The sequence below is a fragment of the Denticeps clupeoides genome, chromosome 14 (assembly GCF_900700375.1).
Source record: "Denticeps clupeoides chromosome 14, fDenClu1.1, whole genome shotgun sequence".
Taxonomy (NCBI): domain Eukaryota; kingdom Metazoa; phylum Chordata; class Actinopteri; order Clupeiformes; family Denticipitidae; genus Denticeps; species Denticeps clupeoides.
In genome coordinates, this window is record NC_041720.1 from 11,096,247 (window position 1) to 11,117,775 (window position 21,529).

Genomic DNA, 21,529 nt, shown 5'->3' on the forward strand with positions numbered 1-21,529 from the left:
CGCCCAGGGCTCTTTTGGCGCTCACGGAGAGCGGCTGGAATGCACTATGACAGACGTGTAAGTCACGGAACATGAGAGCTGTCAGGCGACACCTGCTGGTGAAATCGAAACATGACAGCCAATAACCACTAAATACTGAATTTATTACAGCATTATGGCATTTCATACAGAGCATCAAACGAACGAGATGTACAAATCCAAGGTGCATCACAGCATTTCAATGAAGACCGGCGGGCGGGGGATGTTTCTTCCGTTTTTAACAGGTCAAAGATCACAATGTCATTTGCTGAAGTAAACGTCACTGTAGAATAGAAAGATGACGTTACGCTGACAAGTCTGGAAAAAAAAAAAAAAACGGAAGGTTCACAGCGATAACAGCAGATGATTATCAGTTCAACACACAGGGAACAGCGTTATTCAACAGAAATGGACAGACAGACTTAAAAATCCCCAATAGTACAATTGTTCGTTTCAGTTGTTAACAATGCACGTTGTACCGTATAAAACACACATATGGTGTGGTACACTGATTAAAAAACATCACACACACATCATAAAATGGAATGTACAGAGCTGTGCAAAAAAAAGAGACATTCCCGCGATATCTACAGGGGGGAATGCAAAAAAACAGAAGTCCCCTTTTAACACTATGAAGGACGGAACTAACAGCCCACCATGAAATGCTCTGTAGCTTTACTACTTTATGGTTACATGGACAGCTTGTTTCTCCACAGTTTACAGGGAATAGCAGGTTCCCTCCCTGTTAGTGTCTTTGTCATTGTCCTGCTAGTTTTGGGGTGGTCTGGAGGTGTTGCATAGCTGTGCAGCTGATGAAACAGTTGTCTGGTCTCGAGGAGGGGTAGTTTGTGGGAGGACAGGCAGCTCGTGGCTCGAGTCGGCTGGGGTTCGGTGGACAGGGGTCAGTTAGGAGCCTTCTGTCTTTTCTGCCTCGGGGCTCTGGGGCGAGTTGCCGGTGGATGAGCCCTCTCCTCCCTGCTCGTCATCTAGAAGACGTCAATTCATAAAAACACACACACACACACACACACACACATATATAAAGGAACAAGCATGAAGACAGCAGTGCATATATATATATATATATATATATATATATATATATATATATATATATATATATATATATATATATATATATATATATATATATATATATATATATATATATATATATATGTGTGTATGTGTGTGTATGTGTATATATATATATATATATATATATATATATATATATATATATATATATATATGTATGTGCATATATGCATATATGCATATATGCATATATGCATGTACAGTACAGGCCAAAAGTTTGGACACACCTTCTCATTAGATGTTTTCTTTATTTTCATGACCATTTGCATTGGTAGATTCTCACTGAAGGCATCAAAACTATGAATGAACACATGTGGAGTTATGTACTTAACAAAAAGTGGAGACCTGACCTCCACAGTCACCAGACCTGAACCCAATCCAGATGGTTTGGGGTGAGCTGGACCGCAGAGTGAAGGTAAAGGGGCCAACAAGTGCTAAACACCTCTGGGAACTCCTTCAAGACTGTTGGAAAACCATTTCAGGTGACGACCTCTTGAAGCTCATCGAGAGAATGTCAAGAGTGTGCAAAGCAGAAATCAGAGCAAAGAAACTAGAATATAAAACATGTTTTCAAGTACATAAATGGTCATGAAAATAAAGAAAACACATTCAATGAGAAAGTGTGTCCAAACCTACGGCCTGTACTGTACTGTGTACATGTGTGTGTGTGTGTGTGTGTGTATGTATATATATATATATAGAGAGAGAGAGAGACCACCAGAGAGAGAGAGTAATAAAATATACTGCATAAAATATATATATATAAAATATACTGCAATGCATCTATATAAACCTGCTGTATTATAACCACAAAGCTTTTTTTATACTTTATTCATCCCGAAGGAAATTGCTTCTTTGCTTTTAACCATCACCTTTGGTGAGCAGTGGGCAGCCATGACAGGCGCCCGGGTAGCAGTGTGTGGGGACGGTGCTTTGCTCAGTGGCATTTCAGTGGCAGCTTGGCGGACCGGGATTGGAACACCCACTGCCCCTTAATACTGCACATCTGATAGCAGTTTGGTTTAACCCTTTCATGAATGCACAAACCAAACCCATCCCGACTTAGTAGTCTGCTCTACTCCTCTGCTGAATGCATCTCTGTTCGCCGCGTTTGATGCTGTCTCCGGGGAGCTCCAGCTGCCGCGGCACAGACGTTTCATGCAACAGCGCGCGTTTGAAAATGGAGCTCGAGCGGTCGGCGCCTTTGATCCACACTGGGAACAAAGTCAAAGAGATCTGGGCGACGTCGATCCAGGCTGCTACACCCCCGGCACCCGCGTGTACAGGTCTCCACAGAGCAGAGTGGACGCCACAGACCTCTGGGGGACACATTACTGTTTCACTGGGGCTATGATAGACGTGTGTTCTGAGCACATCAAAATGACTACATTTGGGGACCGTACACTGTAGTAGAGGGAAAGTATGGACATGCAAGGCCCCACTAGTGATCGTGAATCAGAATTTGTCCTACATATCCTGAATGCATGTGAAATGAACGGAACGATTCCGAGTTACATTTCCAAGGTTCATTTTGTTTCGTTGAAAAAAGATGGGAATACGAGCCTCACCGCCAAGTTTCAGGTCTGACAGCTTCTGCTGAAGTTCTGAAGCACCTGGTCCCGCCGTGGAGCCCAGGATGTCTGGCATCGCGTTGCGTCGGCCGGTCCTCCCTGTTGACGCGAAATCCGTGACAACGGGTTCCACATCAGTCATTTCTGTGTCCTGTCCTCATAGCATGATCTGGAAGAGAAGACATTTCCATGAATGTTAGAGGGCCATGTTTTTATGCCATGCTACCAGGAAATGTTTGTAGTCGTGTGGCCTAGTGGTTCGAATACCGAGCCGCCAAGGTGTCATTGAGCAAAGCACCGTCCCCACACGCTGCTCCCCGGGCGCCTGTCATGGCTGCCCACTGCTCACCAAGGGTGATGGTTAAAAGCAGAGGACACATTTCGTTGTGTCACCATGTGCTGTGCTGCAGTGTTTCACAATCACTTCATTTTCATGGCATTTAACTAAACATTTATATCTGACATTAACCTTTTCATTTATACCCATTTTAGAAAAAATCTAATAATTTTCCCAAACGGCATGCTTAGTCATTGCACCACACTGTTGTTTTTGAAAAACACGTAACTGTACTGGCTTTAAATTAACAATTTAAATTATTTCTCTTCTTAATTAAATATGCATTCGCCTACAATAATCCACTAATATTAATCATAATAGTTATTGTGTTTACATAGAGAACATACTGCACTGCTACGGCATGGCCAACAGATGGCTCTGTTTCCCTAACTGAGAAATGTCCACCGAGATGAAAGTGGAACCATCTTGTCCAGCTCAGAATGAAACTGCACAGCATAATTAAATAGTTACTTCAGTCCTGTTCAGAAACATAAAGTCCAGTTCATCGTGCAAAAATACGTGACAGCTGTTACAGTGGAAGGATTTAAGTACAAAATGATGTTTTTGTACTTTTCTGGGGCAGAGGTGGGCAAGCAGGTAAGGACTCGTAACCAGAAACTCGTAACCGCCGTGGTGACGCTGAGGTACTGAGGTGACAATTTGCGTTTTTGTGCACCGTGTTGGTGTGTTTTATTATATCACAATTACAAAATCACCTTCACTTTCACTCCATTGTTTACATTCCCATTTACAGCATTTATCAGACGCCCTTATCCAGAGTGTCTTACAATCAGTATTACAGGGACAGCCCAAGCCCCCACCCCCCCCCCCCCCCAACCCCCTTCTGGCATCTATCTATTTATCTATTATTAATAGGGTGGTAGTAGCCTAGTAGGTAACACACTCGCCTATGAACCAGAAGACGCAGGTTAAAAAATCCCACTTACTACCATTGTGTCCCTGAGCAAGACACTTAACCCTAAGTTGCTCCAGGGGGGGACTGTCCCTGTAACTACTGGTTGAAGGTCACTCTGGATAAGTGCTGTAAATGTAATAGCAGTAGTAATATTATTGTTAGAATTGAGGAGTCCAGAAAGAGCAACAGAATGACCAACCACAGCAGCGGTGAAAACTTCCTTCAACAGCCGGGAACACCCGTCCCCGAATGAGGGCATCGGAGTGGCAGGAGCTCTTTGGGCAGCCAGGCTATTCTGGGCTCCTGTGCCGACTGCTAACAGCTAATTATGGCACCTGCGGCACCGGCACCGAGCCTCAGCCGAGGAGGGCCGCCGGCCGCCATAAATAACGAATCACATCCATCCCTGGATTGGGGTGGCGATGTGGGGCGGGTGGGCTGACAGAGAGGTCACAGCCGCACAAATGGCCGGTTTCACGCGTGCAACCACGTGGCAGAGTCCCAGCTGCCGGCCTGACCGGAGAACATCAATAGCGGCTAAGCTGCGCCGCGCTGTGCTGTTAATCAATCGCCGTTTCATTTATCTAAGAGCAGCGTTGGTCCGGGGCTGCCGTCATGCTGCCATCAAGCTCGGCAGGAGCTTTAACCAAAGATCTCGCTGGATGGTGACCAGCAGACGTAACAGCGACCATGACGGCAGAGGGCACAAAGTAATGGAGGAAGACAGAGCGGGGACAGCAGATGGGCTTCACGTCCATCACACACAGAGAAAGAAGAAAGCGGGCTGAAAGGGGCATGGAAAGAAAGACACTGATGGGCAAAAAAGTGAACTTAACGGTGACATTGGGGACACACGACCACAGGGACATGGTGCCAGCCCGCCAAAGGGAGAGGACAGAAAGGAGGCAGCAGATTCCGTGTGTGTCTCTGCTGGGAGTATCGACCCCCCACCGCTTTGAAAAACGGCCATTCGGCGGGAGCGAAACACACACAGTCTCACAGTCCACCACCGTAACGTAACTGACCCCCCCCCTCCCTCTCTCTCTCTCTCTCTCTCTCTCTATATATATATATATATATATATATCATAATTGCTGAGAGAGAGAGATCGCAGAGTTTGCTGGTTCCGTTTGTATTAGGGCTTATACTCCAGGATCTTATGAAGAGTGATCAGATAAATTCCAATGTCCCCCTTTGCCATGGAAACGAACTTAATCCCGGAAAACTGGCATTCCCACTGCCTTTCAGCCCTGCCACAACAGGTCCTGCTGAGATCATTTCAGTGATCCTCTCGTCAACACAAGTGTTGACCAGCACTAGGCTGGAGATCATTCTGTCATGCTGATTGAGTTGTAATAGCAGACTGGATGCTTTAACCATGGTTACCTGCAAGGAAAGTTACAGGCGAGGATATTGCTGCTACTAAGATTGCACCTTAATCAACTATCTATCAGATCATCAAAAACCCCAAGGCAGGAGGGTCAAGTGTTGTGAAGAAGGCTTCAGGTCGCCCAAGAGAGTCCAGCAAGCGCCAGGACCGTCTCCTAAAGATGATTCAGCTGCGGGATCGGGGTGCCACCAGTGCAGAGCTTGCTCAGGAATGGCAGCAGGCAGGTGTGAGGGCATCTTCAGGCACAGACTTTTGGAGGACGGCCTAGAAAAACATCAAGGACAGACTGATATTCTGCTAAAAAGTACAGGGACTGGACTGCTGTGGACTGGGGTAAAGACATTTTCCCAGCTGTACCATCTACGCTACCAACAGTCCTGTCTCGTGCCAATGGTAAAGCATCCTGAGACCATTCATGTGTGGGACTGCTTCTCGTCCAAGGGAGTGGGCTCACTCACAATTTTTCCCAAGAACACAGCCATGAAGAAAGAATGGTACCTGTAAGATGGGACGTCGCGGAGACATGACATTTCTGTGCCTTTGTTGTGCATGAAGATTCATCACCTCCGTTTTTGCATGTCTTTGCCGAACGGCATTGCAACATTTGACGGCCCTCCCCCGAGCCAAAGGTGCGAGGCGCCGGCCGTCGGGACCGCCTACTCTCCCCAGACGGGAGGCACCGGTGGCGTGACGTCAGAAACAACAGGTTCTGATTGGTCTGTGACAGCTTCATGTAGGCCAGGTATATAAAGATCTCAGCTGTTTTTCCATTTTTCCAGTCTTTTCTCTCCTCCCATTTTTCTCCTGGATCAGGTGATGTCTCTGAAACTTCAAGCACTGATTATGAAGGAATGGGCAAAAAAAAAAACACAGACACAGCAAACTTTGTGAAAACCAGCATTTGTTTGCCACGACTGTATAAGACGTGGTGTAAGGGGAGAGTCCCCCGACCAGAACGCCTGAATAAAAGCCCTGCTCCACCCAGGTGGTTGGTTAGTTCCTCCTCTCCAAGATAACAATCAAGCATCTTGTATCTGTTTATTTCTGCGATTTCAGAAGAAATTAATTCTCTGACACTTGAGAATGACTTGAAATTACTGTCACGAACCTGACTTTGTGGGGTGACTAACGTTGCCCTGGTTACCTGGTTGTTTGAATCGGAGCCTAGGTGTCCGCGTCTGGTCACTGATGTTTTATCACTATGCTGTCCCCGTTTCCGTGTATTTGTCTGTTGAGTTTAAGTAAATCCCTTATTTGCGTCCTATCCTTCCTGCCCTGCACCGATCCGAGACAGTAACCTTATTCTTGTAATTCAACATGTGTTTTTTGTTTTGTAGAGCCTATTATTAAAATTATTTAATTGATCTCATTAACATCACAAACTCACAGTCACTTAAGCCTTAAACATTTGCAACCCTATATAAAATAATGTTAATGTGCAAAATTTTTAAAACTGGACAAATACTAATCTTAATCTGTCTTTATCTAGATATAATCTTTATCTAGATATAATCTGTAGAAATCCATGTTGACTGGTATCCATGGCGCATTAAATACAAGAGGTCAAAGGAGCACAGTTTCCAAAAATCCCTTAAAATATTCTCTTCCTCATCCCTTTTGCGTTTGGGATCTTTCAGACTTCATGGGTGGACCCTAACATGCCTAAGACCTTGACACTTAGTACTGCATCATGTATAATATAACGGATTACAGCATCTGTTGCTAAAGAAGATGATGGTGGGATAACCGCAAGATGCGGTTACCAGTCTTATTGGGTATTTCCTGACTGGAGGACGAGGTCTATGTGGAGAAGCTTATGGAAATTGTCTCCAGTTGTTACTTTTATATAATTTACAACAGCACAAAACAAACAATAGCACATTAAATTAATAATTTTCTTTTTAAGAGTGAATATGGCTTTTTTAAATATGTTTTGAACAGTCATGTTTTGAATAAGTCCACACAATGAATTATGGGACAGTTTAGACAATGAATGATTAATTGAATAACTCCTTCAAATAAGGACCCTCCGAAGGACCCTCTGAAGGACCCTCCCAATTTGGACAAATGCGCCAACAGAAGGACATCGATATCAAATCTTTAGTAAGTTTGTGCTCTTGAATGAAGATGAAAGTATCCTGAAACTGGACAACCACAACCATGAATATCTTTGTTTCATGCGGTATCGAAGGTTGCGACACACAGATTGTGTTTGTAGAGAAAATCCTTGACAAAACAGAATTAAACCAGAGGTGTAACACAGTGTCTCTTGTCTTCTCTGCCAGCCTGCTGTTGTGGTCTGTTGACAGGCCACCAGCACACAAAGGTCTAGTGTCGCCACTCAAAACTAAAGGGAAAGGGGACGCCAGAACAATACCCAGCATCTGCGTGGCCTACTGCGATAAGGACAAATCGCTTCTCCTCTCATAGCGAAGGAGCAGTTGTGCTGTAGAGCTCCAAATTAGATTGTTTTTTTTTTTTATGTATATAACAATACAAGGAAAGACACGTGAAGTATATAGGCCAGTCTGGATAACTATGGTGAAGAATGCAGGAGAAAGGAGGACTGCCGGGAAGAAAGAGAATCTCACACCGCTACTGGGGTTTCCATCAGGCTCTCCGCATCAGGACCGGCGCTAGATGACTAACTCCGCCCCCAGCATGGTGACGTACTACCAGTATATACAACTGTTACAAGGTGAACGCCGTGTCATCATGTGACAATGTAGGAAATGTGTGGCCCCGTAATGCATCGTAATCAAATGGAATCGAATCATGAAGCTTGTGAAGGTTCACACAGCTAGTCCCAACTGCAGGCCCTTTTCCTGCACATCACTGGGCTAAATTTACCACATGCTAACACTATTACACTATGTTCACAGTTTAAATGTTATTTAAAGCCTTCACTACCAGGGTAGCTCCCAAGGTAGCCTACCTTATCTAGCTGGTCAGCCACGCTAAAAGTACTATTTTCGAACTGGGGCAACGCGCTAAGCGTGGGGCTTGTATTCTAGCGTAAGGTAGGGCATCCTCAAGAAAGAAACACACATATCTTGAAGAAGAGAAACTGTTATGCCGTTTTTGTTGGTGTGTAATTATTTCTGTCACCCAGAACACGATCTTTAATCATGTGGGAGGAGCCTGATGATTGACAGCTCTCAGACACGCCACAGAATGATGGTCCAGACGCTGGATGATTCGAACCTGCACCTGTCAATGCATCACATGCACAAACGCGATCATAGAACACGGTTCTTTCTTGTTTCAGCTATTTATTTATGTAAATCCAGAGGACGCCTCTGACTTTACAGCGGCGAACAAGCCCCATGCTTGTTCGTGCTGCGCTTTCTAATTCTAAAGAGCTCATGCAAGTGCACATTTTCCATCTGCATAGATTTCATCTCACTGTCATCAAAGTGTCTTAGTAGTTTTAATCTTTATTAGCCTGGTCCACAGGCATTACTGTTTTTTTGGGGGGTTTTTTGCATTTCCATTCATACCTAAAATCCTTTGTCGCAGGAAACAGCCCCTTGCTAGTCTGAACTAATAAGCCCATGATTTAAGGGCCGGATTGGGCCTAAACTGCCGACTGGAGGCTTGGGTCACAATACTGCCCAATAAATCAATATTGAACTAAATAGAAGCAATTACTCTTTTGTTAGGACAAATGGCTTCCACTCACACATGCCTTCTCCATTCAACAAATGTCCATGCTTTCAATTATACATTTGTGTTACACATGTCATGCACATTTAACCACGTTGCACCAAGTGGCCATGAAACATAAATCATCATTAAATGCAAGATCTTTAAATCACTGGCTTTGTTGTGGAAATGCGCTTTTATTAAATATTAAATTCATATATATTTGTTAGCTTTTCCACAATTCCAACACCAACCTGATTCATCAGCTGCTGATTTTGCAGTTGTAATGGAATCCAAAAAAAAAAATCTTTGTTGATACATTATTGAGGCTGGAATTCAGTAATGACGTTATGAGGTTTATGGCGTGTTCAAGGAGTTAAAGGATTTTTGTGCTCAGACTCACTGTGAAGTGATGTGGTTAGTTATACATGAAAAAAAACTACTCATGGCCAGAATAGCATGAATAAGGAATTATTTTTGATTTGATAAAATTCTTGCTGTTAAGTCCAGTTTAATCTGCACTATATGTTAACCTTAAAACAAATAATGTTACAATCATATAAAAATATATATATAACAATTTATAAAATGTTTTACGATCAGAATAAATGTCAGAGTAATAATGATCATCATAATTGGATCAGAGGAATCCCAACTCTGCTAAAACTCTGCTAAAACTGGTTCAACACCTTTTTCCGATTCTGGAAAACCGATTGCTCGATTTTGTGAATCGAGCAAGGCCTTTGGTCCAGTGCACTGACTTCAAACAAGTCGGAGAATCTTTATTCTCCCTTGTCCTTCTTTAATTTAAGTTTACATTTACATTTATGACTTTTATTAGACGCCCTTATCCAGAGCGACTTACAATCAGTAGTTACAGGGGACAGTCCCCCCCCTGGAGCAATTTAGGGTTAAGTGTCTTGCTCAAGGACACAATGGTAGTTAGCGGGATTTGAACCTGGGTCTTCTGGTTCATAGGCGAGTGTGTTACCCACTAGGCCACTACCACCCTAAGTTGCATGTCATTGTGTTTTTTTTTCCATTGCGTCTTGAGCTCTCCGGGCTATTTTGGATAGGGCGTCCCATGAGGGCGGGTGATTCCCAGGAGGCTTAGTGTGATACAGATAAGTGGATGAGAGCCTTAAATTTGGACTGGGCCAAGCACGGCCATCATAATCATCATAGCATCTCCCACAATCCTCCGTTCTCTGTTTCACTCTCTCTCTCTCTCTGCACCTTACTAAAGCCTTTATCGCTTCACTTCGCTGCAAACTCAATTTCCTCCCCTATCTGTTACCCTTCCTTCTCTCTTTCCCCCATCTCGTTCTTTTCTTGGCTTTCCTCATTCATCTCCCCTGTTTTAATCACTTGTCTACACCTCAATTTCGTTCTTCGTCCCTCTGTCTCTTTCTTTATCCCAGCTTTTACAGCTCCATCTCTCTCAGTCGCGCTCTCTCACTTCAGCATTAACCCCTCTCTCTCTCGCAGTGAAGGCTCCTCATGCTGCATCACACACAGCAATGGACTCACATGGCCGCTGCCGGTTTACAATGAAGCTGTTTTTTTTTGTGTGAAAGAACAAGCATGTTCCCAGAATGTGCTGCAGCCAACCTGCCCACCCCTACTTCTACTCATCTTTCCAAGAAATCATGAATGATTTCCCTACACTTCCATAAAACAGTACGAAGGTTATGGCCATTATGCAAATTATATATATAAAACATTATACCAATGTCATGTCCTTCACTACAATTTTTTTACATTTCATTTCTTACTCCTCACTGCAATGAAAGACCCAAGAGGGTTATGCATTCATTTATTTATGAGAGTGTTTACTATTCTGTAAAATGTTGGCACACGACGATCATTATATCCACATAAACACAATATACCCTGTAGCATTGATATGGTATATTTGACATGTGCATCATATTTACTGCATCTGATTCTATGAATCAGCAGAAGCAGAAGGCTTTTCCAGGAAGTCCAATATGGCAGCAGTAGAATGGATTCTTGGCAATACAGACAAACGTATTCAAAATTATTCAAAAGCACTCCAGAGTTAATTCAGCATATTGATTGGTTCAGAGGAATTCTGGGAGTGTCACGACTACGGACTTACGGGGGAAGGAAGCGCAGAGGTCTGACATACTGGGAAGGGGTTTTTATTAACAAACAAAGAAATACAAATAAAGACTGGCGCGGTGGCCGAAAACGATTTAAACTTAAATAAAGAACATAAACTAACCCGTAGGCGTGTGGCGATTGCCAGAACTCAAAAACACATGAAACTAAACAAGGTCAAGTTCGTGCATAGAGTTCACGAAAATGCCAGCGACCCCGAACGGGCGGAAACTTCCGGCATTTATGGGGCGTCAGGATTAAAGTCAGGTGTGGAGGCCAGCTGCAGGCAATCCTGACAGAGCCCCCCCCTCCAAGGGCTACGTCCTCGGAGCCCCAACAGTACCATCAGTGGAGGCGGCGGGGTGGACGGCGGCAACCACAGGGCTCCTGCCCTGCTGTATCCTCCCCTTGGAGGACCCGGTCCCTCGGGCTGGCTCCCCGGCGTGGTCAGGCGTGGCGGCCCCGGTCCCTCGGGCTGGCTCCCCGGCGTGGTCAGGCGTGGCGGCCCCGGTCCCTCGGGCTGGCTCCCCGGCGTGGTCAGGCGTGGCGGCCCCGGTCCCTCGGGCTGGCTCCCCGGCGTGGTCAGGCGTGGCGGCCCCGGACCCTCGGCCTGGCTCCCCGGCGTGGTCCCGCTTGGCGGCCCCGGACCCTCGGCCTGGCTCCCCGGCGTGGTCCCGCTTGGCGGCCCCGGACCCTCGGCCTGGCTCCCCGGCGTGGTCCCGCTTGGCGGCCCCGGACCCTCGGCCTGGCTCCCCGGCGTGGTCCCGCTTGGCGGCCCCGGACCCTCGGCCTGGCTCCCCGGCGTGGTCCCGCTTGGCGGCCCCGGACCCTCGGCCTGGCTCTCCGGCGTGGTCCCGCTTGGCGGCCCCGGACCCTCGGCCTGGCTCCCCGGCGTGGTCCCGCATGGCGGCCCCGGACCCTCGGCCTGGCTCCCCGGCGTGGTCCCGCATGGCGGCCCCGGACTCCCGTACCTGCACACAATAATCAGGGCCGATCCATCTGGGTACGTGTGGGCCCTGTCTCCACATGTCCCCTCTGACACATCTTGTGTCACCCCCTGCACCGCGCAGGGAGATTGTCCTAGAGCCTCCGGCGACTGTTCCAGGCACCCCAGGCTGGTGCCTTCTGGGACTATGCAGCCCCTCTCGCTGCCCGGCCCTGGTGCCAAGGGGGGGGCATTGCCAGACCATCCGGCTAGCCCCTTCTGCGTCCGTTGGGACAAGCAGGCCCTCTTCCTGCCTGTCCCAGCTGGGTCCTCATGCCTACCCGGGGGCTCTATGGCGCTCCACCCCTCTGGAGGCAGACGCAGGCCCATGCCTGCCCCGCCCTCCTCACTGGCTACCGGAGGACCCAGCTCCATCGCTTCCCCACCTCCCCTCCCCTCAGGAGGAGTCCCCAACCCGAACTGCACCCCCCCAAAAAATTCTTTGGGGGAGCACCCCCCCCGGCTGGACTTAGGGGTACCTTGGGGCTTGTCCACCTCGCCTTGGACCAGCACATTCGGGTCAGGAACCTCCTCCCTGGGGTTTGGCTCCGCGGCTGGGTCGCCATCTGGTGGACACAAAGAGGGGAAGTGGGGGCGACATACGGACACATATGCCACGCACACACACACAGACAGAGACAGACAGAAGAGAGGGTCGTCTGGCTCCCTCTCTGGGCTCTCCGGGACCTCCTCAGGGGGCACAGCCAGGATCTCGGGAGGAGCGACCTTCTCGTCGCCCACCAGTGCTGGGTCTTCTTGCCCCGGATCCTGACTGGCACTGGATGTGGTGGAGGGGCAGAGTTCGATCCCTGGCTCAGGCCGATCAAACTCCGCCCTCAGTCTCTGTTGGAAGTCCCGAAAACTCCTGTCTGTCTCTCCCTGCTGCCAGAGGGTTGTGCTCCAGCCCCATGCTGATCCAGTCAGACACGTGAGGATGGTAGTGATCTCGTCTGTGTCTGCTGCCCCACTGAAGGGTCCCGGGACAATTGGGCGGTCCCACACGGGGCTGGGCACGTCGCTGGAGATGGTGGTAGGTGTGTGGTGTGGAGGGGGGTGGACGTCTTCTCCAGCAGGTGTGGGCGCTGGTGCTGCGCTGCCATTTCGCTGGGGAACGTCCGGGCAGAGGGAAGGCGGGTCGGCGACTGGAGCAGGAATGGAGGATTCCCTGCGAGGCAGTCCCGGCAGCGCAGTTGCTGGCTGGCGACCTCCCGTCGCCCTCTTCCACCAGCTTTCCTCACACTGCTGGGAGGGACGTGGGTCTCCACGGACCTCGTGACGCTCCTGGATGGGCGCGATGGGTGGAGCCATCCCGGCACCGACTGCCCAAATGGCGTCATCCTGGTCGTCGTCCGTGTCAACCTCGTACCCCCGGAAGTCACATGGGTCATCACGGACGCCGCGATGATCTCGGACGTGCACGCTGGGCGGAGCCATCCCGGCACCGACCGCCCACCGAAAATCCACGTCATCATCGCTTTCGTCATCCGTGTCCTCCCACCGGTGACTCCAAGGGTCGTCCACCCTGCGGACATCCTGGACCCATGGCGCGATAAGCTCCCATGGGCAGTACTCTGGCCATTCGGGCTGGAGGCTGCCCACCTCCTCGCTGGAGGAACGCCGCCGTTGTTGTTGCCGCTTCTCACCCCCCTGGAAGTGACGTGGGTCCCCACGGACCTTGCGACGATCGCAGACTGGCGCGATGGGCGGAGCCCAACTCTCGTCTCCCGTGCTCTCGTCGTCGTCCGTGTCGTCCCAGTCCACGGGGAGCCTTGCCAGCAGAGCGCAGAGTTCTTGGCTCGACATGCCGAAGATCGTGGGGGTCGCATCTTCTGCGCTCGCTGCCCACGTCACTTCCTCGCTGCTGCCGACGCCAACGTCCTCGCTCCGCCCACTCACCCGCCGACGTTGTCGCTTCCGGGTTTCGCGGAGTTTCCCGGGGGTGACGTCATCACGCGGCGCCGCGTACCACGGCTTCTCGGGGAGAAAACGCTCCACCAGAACGGGCGGCGCGTCTCTCCCCTGGCGTCCGCGTTCGCCGCGCCGGGCTGCGTCCTTCGCGGCGTTTCTTCTCCTCTGTTTTCCACCTCTGCGCTTTTGGGTGGGTCTCTGGCATTCTGTCACGACTACGGACTTACGGGGGAAGGAAGCGCAGAGGTCTGACATACTGGGAAGGGGTTTTTATTAACAAACAAAGAAATACAAATAAAGACTGGCGCGGTGGCCGAAAACGATTTAAACTTAAATAAAGAACATAAACTAACCCGTAGGCGTGTGGCGATTGCCAGAACTCAAAAACACATGAAACTAAACAAGGTCAAGTTCGTGCATAGAGTTCACGAAAATGCCAGCGACCCCGAACGGGCGGAAACTTCCGGCATTTATGGGGCGTCAGGATTAAAGTCAGGTGTGGAGGCCAGCTGCAGGCAATCCTGACAGGGAGAGAGAACCTAATGATTCTTATCATTAAGAATCTACTCACTCTCAAATCTTACTGCTGATTAGTGTTACCTGTGCTAGATACATTTGATTTACGATTTAAAACAGGCATTTATGATAGAATGTTTGATTTTGGACAATCTAGATGCACATAAAAGAGCACGTATGCATGCGATGAAAGAAGTGATGAAAGTGAAGTGATTGTCACATGTGATACACAGCAGCACAGCACACGGTGCACACAGTGAAATTTGTCCTCTGCATTTAACCCATCACCCTGAGTGAGCAGTGGGCAGCCATGACAGTGTGTGGGGACGGTGCTTTGCTCAGTGGCACCTCAGTGTTATGCCCGGATCGGGATTCAAACCGGCAACCTTCTGATTACGGGGCCACTTCCTTAACCGCTAGGCCACCACTGCCCCTCACTGCATTTTATCATGAACGGCATTTAACCCAACACAAAAGTCTCCTCTATGATTTTCATTCAATTTTTACTCATTCTGTTTCTCATTTTGCCTCACATCTGAACACTTTCCACTTAACACGCTCACGACATTTGATGTGCGCTGGTGGTCTTTAGCTCCGTTTTTCAAATGCACCAGCAGAACTGCTCATGACAGGTTGATGGTGGCACACACCGGGACATATTTGGACAGGACCTCCTGTCGTCATCACTTTCCAGAGGGTGCTGTTCCAAGCACTACACTTTTCCTGTCACTCAAATGTCGAATCCACCTGATTTAAACCCTGCGTCAAAATGACTCCCAGCGCACACTGCAGGGAGTGAGCGTCTACCTCCGCGCTTATACGATAGCGGACATCTTTACACCATTCACTCACACACAACTCACGGACAGTTCAGAGGCGCCAATCCACCTAGTGAGCATCCCTTTGGATCGCGGGAGGAAACCCGCGGCAACACGGGGACAGCAAACAAACTCCACACACACACAAGGTCCGAACCGGGATTCCACGTCACCAACCTCCACACCACCGTGCGACTCCGTTAAAACGATGACTGCATCGTTATATTTTATGAATATATCAATAGCAGTGTTTTAGAAGGATGACATTTGAAATGGTGTCATCTTACATTGGGGGCCTAGACAAATAAGTTCATTCTGGTCACCGGTGTAGCCACATTTTATTTTAGCACATTTAATTGACATAAATGCAAAGCACACTCATTTGTTTTTTTTTTTATAGATTTGCATTACTTAGTTTGACAAGGTGGCAGTAGGTCTTTGCTGTGCCTCGTTTGCCCTAATTACTCTGGCATGATTCTCATTAACATCTTAATTGGCTTCCTTTATACGATCCCATGCCGCTTCGCTCCTGTGTGGCTCGTGACCTGTGTGCATCCCTCCATACGGCCCAGACCTCGCCTGAGAGAACGTCCTTCGTCCATGGTGTGACGGGGCTACGAATTCATCTAAAGGTAGAATAAAAACGATCTAACCATTTTGTTTACATTATGATTTATCGGTCTTAACGTGAAATAAAAGAATTTTCCGAACATGACATATTTGAGGCAACATGTCACTTTTCATATTTTTAGATAATGACAGAATTTTCTCAGTTACGTTAGGTGGACTAGGTCTGTCTAAACAGCTTTCTAAATGAAGAAGATAGAGAGTGACAGAAAGCTGAAAAAAAAAAGGAAACGAACATCTTTTGCCAGCAAGTTGAGGATGACGGGCAGGTTAGCCGGGTGAGAGGGTTTAATCTCCTCCTATTTTTAGCGGAGCAGGCCGATTTGAGGCAACAGGGCAAAGCTAGAGGTGCGTGAATGACCTGGTCAGGGCCGCCAACCCACACCAGGCCACAGGATAAAACCTTTGCATGCACTGAACTGCACCGTGCACTCAGGTCCCCAACTGGACAGGGGACTGATCTGCAATCAGCCAAACCTGACAGCAATTTGTGCAATAGGTAGGAGACCGTTCTCAACCACGATGGGGAGAACAGTATACGAGCGTATGAGTAATATTACAATAATGCTACGCGCACTATAATAAACAGAGCAATAAACAGTATTGGTGAGTATTCACAATAGTGTGAACGCCTAAAGGATGTCCGTTAATCCTGCGATTTACTCCCCTGCCACCCTCCTGATAATTCTTCAGGCAGAGAAGACAGGAAGCACTGAGACTGATGGAACGGCCTTTACGGATACCTGAACGCCCCAATGAACCATTTCAAGGAAAAGGGAGGCAGAGCGTTCCACAGGGGCAGCCTGAGCCCCTCCATCCGGTATTTAATGTAGAATCAGCAACATATACGAACAAATGTCACTCAATATTTCATTTAGTCTTTCACGCATGCTGTTAAACGTAAAGTCTCGTGGCGAAACTGGCACATCACACAAGCCAGAAAGTCAAAGCTCTGTCAGCAACAGCGACCAGACGGAGACCTAAAACGTGCCCCCGATGATACGGGTCCAGCCACCGCTGCCGTTTCACACCGATAACCTCAGCAGAACTGACAGAAGAGGACAACTCGGTGATGCTCGCATAGACTCATTCCTGCACGGCCTCTCTCTCTCTCTCTCTCTCTCTCTCTCTCTCTCTCTCTCTCTCTCTCTCTCTCCCTCTCTCGTGTCTGCAGGCTACGTCTACAACGCGGCTTCCTCCTCCGCCACACGCTGACAGATCACCTTGAGAAGATTCAGTCGGGCTGAAATGCCGCTCAGTGAAGCCTACCTCACCGCACAGGACAAAGAGGGCTCACTGTCTGGCCTTGCTACCGAGAAATTATCGCTGCGCTGATACAGCGGGCACGGGAAGTATTCAGAATTCTTGCATTTTTTCACTTTTTGTTATATTGCAGCCTTTTGCCAAAATCTTTGAAGTACATTTTCTTCCTTATTAATGAACACACAGCACCCCATATCGACAGTTCAGTTCAGTCAGTTGTTGACTGAAATATCACATGGCCCTAAGTATCAGCAATAAGTTTTATTTGTATCGTTTTATTTTTCTTCAGAGTAATGAAAACAAATCGATTAAAGATCGATTAAGTTCTCATTTAATAGCAATTTTTGGAAATTTGCCTGGCCACGCCCTGCTGGGACGACGCTCCTCCTCCCCGTGACCTCTGACCCTGATTGTTTGTGTTTGCCTCATATCGTCTGTCTTTTGTCTGTCCATGCTGAACACCAGTTCCAGTTCCTCCATTGCACCTCCTGCCATGATGCCATGGTGCAGTGCATTTGTGGATTCAGAAGGTGGACATTTCTGTGTATTGAATCGATTGTAAATTGAGGGAACATAATTTGACCTTTTTAATTAAAATACCGATGTGCTATTATTAAGCTATTAAGCAGGGTACTTCAGATGAATGTTCATATATGTTCATGACGTTTCAACAGCCTGTTACCACATATGTCTTAATTATTATTCAAATAATATTCTCTCCATGACTGTGGTAGTAGCTGTCTGGTTAATAATTTGTCATTTAAAATATGTTTAAATGTCTCTGGCCATATTAAACAGCTCTACGTGTGTACGTACACACACACACACCCGCGCGCTCGCGTATATGGCGGCCTCGCACTGACATCAACACAGTATGCCTCACGGCCCTGGACGGAGGGGTTATTTTTATCCCGCTGCCACGAGTCGTCCACTGATTTGAGATGAGCCACGTCCCGGCGTCCACGCTGGACCCACGCTGCCACGCGGGCTCCACTTTCACACAGCAGAAATCCGCGGAGGAAGCCGGCGGCGCGACCGCACCGCTGAACTCCGGCCCGCCCGCCCGCCCGCCCGCCCGCCCGCCGATGACACACGCACTCAACCAGCCTGTGGCAAGATGTTATTTTAAGGAGAACGGATGGAGCCCTGGAGTACCGCGTCAGCCAACGCCTCGCTTTAATAATTAACCTGAGCGCAAAGAAAAAATGGCCGCCGAGCAAAACCCCTGTTCAATAGCACGCCTCCGACTGGGCCGCAGTTACGACTATTTCAGACCATTTTACGGCCCGCACAACAGAACACACGGGGCAATATCTCGCCCACACAGATCCCCGGAAAATCACACAGCAGCGGGTTTTACAGGCCGGGGCCCTTCGGGGGACATAATATCCGTTGGGTGAGGACCGAAGACATTATTGTTTGTTTTAGCGCCGCCGGATGCGCAACGGTGGCAACCGACTGAATGGCCGGAACGTGTGATGGGCGCCGGACGGCACTTGCTCAGCTGCGGCCGGCTTTGGAGACACCGAGATTCCCTTGGGCGACCAGATGGAAAAAAAAGAAAAGCAAATCGCATTACATTTACAACGGTTCATATACAGCACAGGCCAAAAGTTTGGACACCTTTAATGTGTTTTCTTTATTTTCATGACCATTTACGTTGGTAGATTCTCACTGAAGGCATCAAAACTATGAATGAACACATGTGGAGTTATGTACTTAACAAAAAGTGGAGACCTGACCTCCACAGTCACCGGACCTGAACCCAGTCCAGATGGTTTGGGGTGAGCTGGACCGCAGAGTGAAGGCAAAGGGGCCAACAAGTGCTAAACACCTCTGGGAACTCCTTCAAGACTGTTGGAAAAGCATTTCAGACGACGACCTCTTGAAGCTCATCGAGAGAATGAAGAGTGTGTAAAGCAGTAATCAGAGCAAAGAAACTAGAATATAAAACATGTTTTCAGCTATTTCAGTACATGTGAAGGAACTCACAGTCAGCGGCTTGGGAAGGAAACTGGAGAAAATCCATGTACACCTGCTGCGGCCCGTATCATGGTGGTAATTAAAATGGTTTTCGTATCTAGCAAACGTGCGAGCGAGCGATGTAGGCAAGCGCGAGGTGCCTCTTGATCCCCAGATACAAATTAGAGGAAGAATCAACCATAATATGTTCATTATACACTATGATGAGTCCATGAGTGGCGTTTTGATCGTTTTCGATTCTTGATTGTCCAAAAACACAATTTACTGCTGCAAATACGTCACTCACTTCCACTGGGTTCCCTCGTACCTTTTCTCAAATAGCAAATGAAAATCCCCCCAATCTGGCAACACTGAGCACAAGGTTCCATCCCCCTCTGTTTTCTTTGAATACGACTCGCCACCTTGTTACCATGGCCGCTTGCACAACACGTAAATTTACTATCGCCACTTCTGTCCCGAACTCACCACATCTTCAACAGTACCACAAAAACCTCCGTGAATCAAAAAGTTCCGCATGTACAGACCAAAATATGCCAAGGATGAAAATGCACAACATGCATGCTGGTCCATATGTAATCTTTTTGTATCAAAGCCTTTTCACAATTTATCATTTTAAAAAACAAGTTTACTTTAAAAGTTTAGTCTTCTTTAACATTCGAAAGCCTAGACACACAAACAGCACACACACACAGCCATTAACTGCAAGTGGATGTTTAAAAAAAAAAAACTCTGAAAATAGGACAGGGCTGCAGTCATTTCCACCAAACGCTGAAGGACGAGAGAACAATAATCTTCCATTTAAAATGGCCGAGAAATGTCAAAACCATGGGTTGCTGTGTCGAGAGCACCCTGTCTAGAACCCTGGCACCACATCTGGGGGAGGAAGAGGGTGGGGGGGTGAACTTTGCCCAGAGGATGTATGCAGGGACCTTGTGTTTCCCCGGCAACTTCAGCTGTCACTTCCCATGCATGTTAACATCGCCGCCGTCCTGCTTCTAGCATCTTGTCTCAGAGGCCGCGCCGATTAGAACCCAATTCCAGATGTTCTGTCGGAAGGGGGGTGGTCGTCTGGGCGCTCCAAACATCTCGATCTGAACCCCTGAGAATGAATCCACACCTCACGGGGAAATGATTCAGTTCTCTATGTTTTTTGAATGAATTGTACTTGTTTAAGCGTTACAAGCTAATTACAATATTTAATTTGAGCAGCTATGCACATGAGCACATTAAGTTGCCATGATTAACCTCAACCTATTAACCCCTCACGCAGCAGACAGTTCCACCCCCCCCCTCCCGCTCCAAGGTCAACGCGCTTCCTCCAGCTGCGGACCACCCCCCCACCCAGCACCCATCATCACAGGAACCCACGTGAATAACAAGTTCGGACTCGTGCGCCAACTTGCACTGGATCAGATCGATTAAAACGCGCCGTTCGGATCACGAGCCCCGGACCCGGATCCGCGCGTCCACCGCGTAGTGCGCGGCACACGTGCGTGACCGGTGACCAGACGACGTCGGTCGCTGGTCTCGGACGCTCGGACCCCCCCCCTACCCGGGGGGGAACCCACGCGGATCCGCGGTCCGGTCGACTCGAAACGCCGACGCGGATCTTCGACGCGCGGCGCCCGCTGAGCCCGCCTGCCTTTGTCGGTAAACGAGAGGTGAACGCGGCGCGTCGCTTACCGAGAACGGGGAAGCGCGCGGCCGGGGGCGCGGAAGCTGTGCGTGACGCTCCGAGAGGAACAAAAAAAAAAAAAAATAATAATAATTATAATAATAATAATAAAATGTTTTTGAAAAGTAGAAATCAGGGAAATCGCCGGCTGTCCATGGAGAAGGTGCTTTGCGCTGGGACGCCGCACACCCCGCGCCCGATCCCGCCACTGCACTCGGGCAACGCGCTGCGCGCTCCCGCGCTGATCCGCGGGAGCGCGCCGAGGCGCGGGATTACAGCTGGGGTTGAATTGTGTGTTACGTGCAGAGATAGAAGCCGGCCAGGCAAATTAACGCGTCAACCCTCCTTCTTTATTCCAAGGCTGTTTTTTTAAAGGGCAGTTTCTACTGGATATAATATATATTATTAATTGAAGATGTTGTTGACTAGGCCAGCGATTGTGGCGTGCCAAGGAGACGTTTATAACCATGACATCAGAAATGTATAGTAAATACTGTCGTTTTACGCGTTCAATAATGTCTGAAATATTCATGAAAAACATTCAGGGAAAGTGCCACCTGAAATCACAGTGCACACACAGACTGTCCATTCCAGACATTGGGTCTTCTAGATTTAAAATATCGGCCGGACACTTGCACGTCGTGCATCATTCATT

General features: G+C 48.3%; 1 protein-coding gene across 2 annotated transcripts; it reads right to left on the reverse strand.

Annotated features, from left to right (window-relative positions):
* Positions 1-122: 122 nt before the first annotated feature.
* Positions 123-21,076, reverse strand: pkib (protein kinase (cAMP-dependent, catalytic) inhibitor beta). Of its 2 annotated transcripts, none has more exons than XM_028953587.1 (3): positions 20,883-21,032; positions 2,685-2,856; positions 123-1,004 (listed from the first exon to the last, which is right to left on the reverse strand). In XM_028953587.1, the coding sequence occupies exons 2-3, from the start codon at positions 2,827-2,829 to the stop codon at positions 925-927; spliced, it is 225 nt and encodes a 74-aa protein (XP_028809420.1). In that variant the 5' UTR covers positions 2,830-2,856; positions 20,883-21,032; the 3' UTR covers positions 123-924. The 2 variants fall into 2 exon arrangements, with proteins under 2 accessions (XP_028809420.1, XP_028809419.1); XM_028953586.1 differs by lacking the exon at positions 123-1,004 and adding an exon at positions 1,782-2,435 and having other exon boundaries at positions 20,883-21,076.
* Positions 21,077-21,529: the final 453 nt, after the last annotated feature.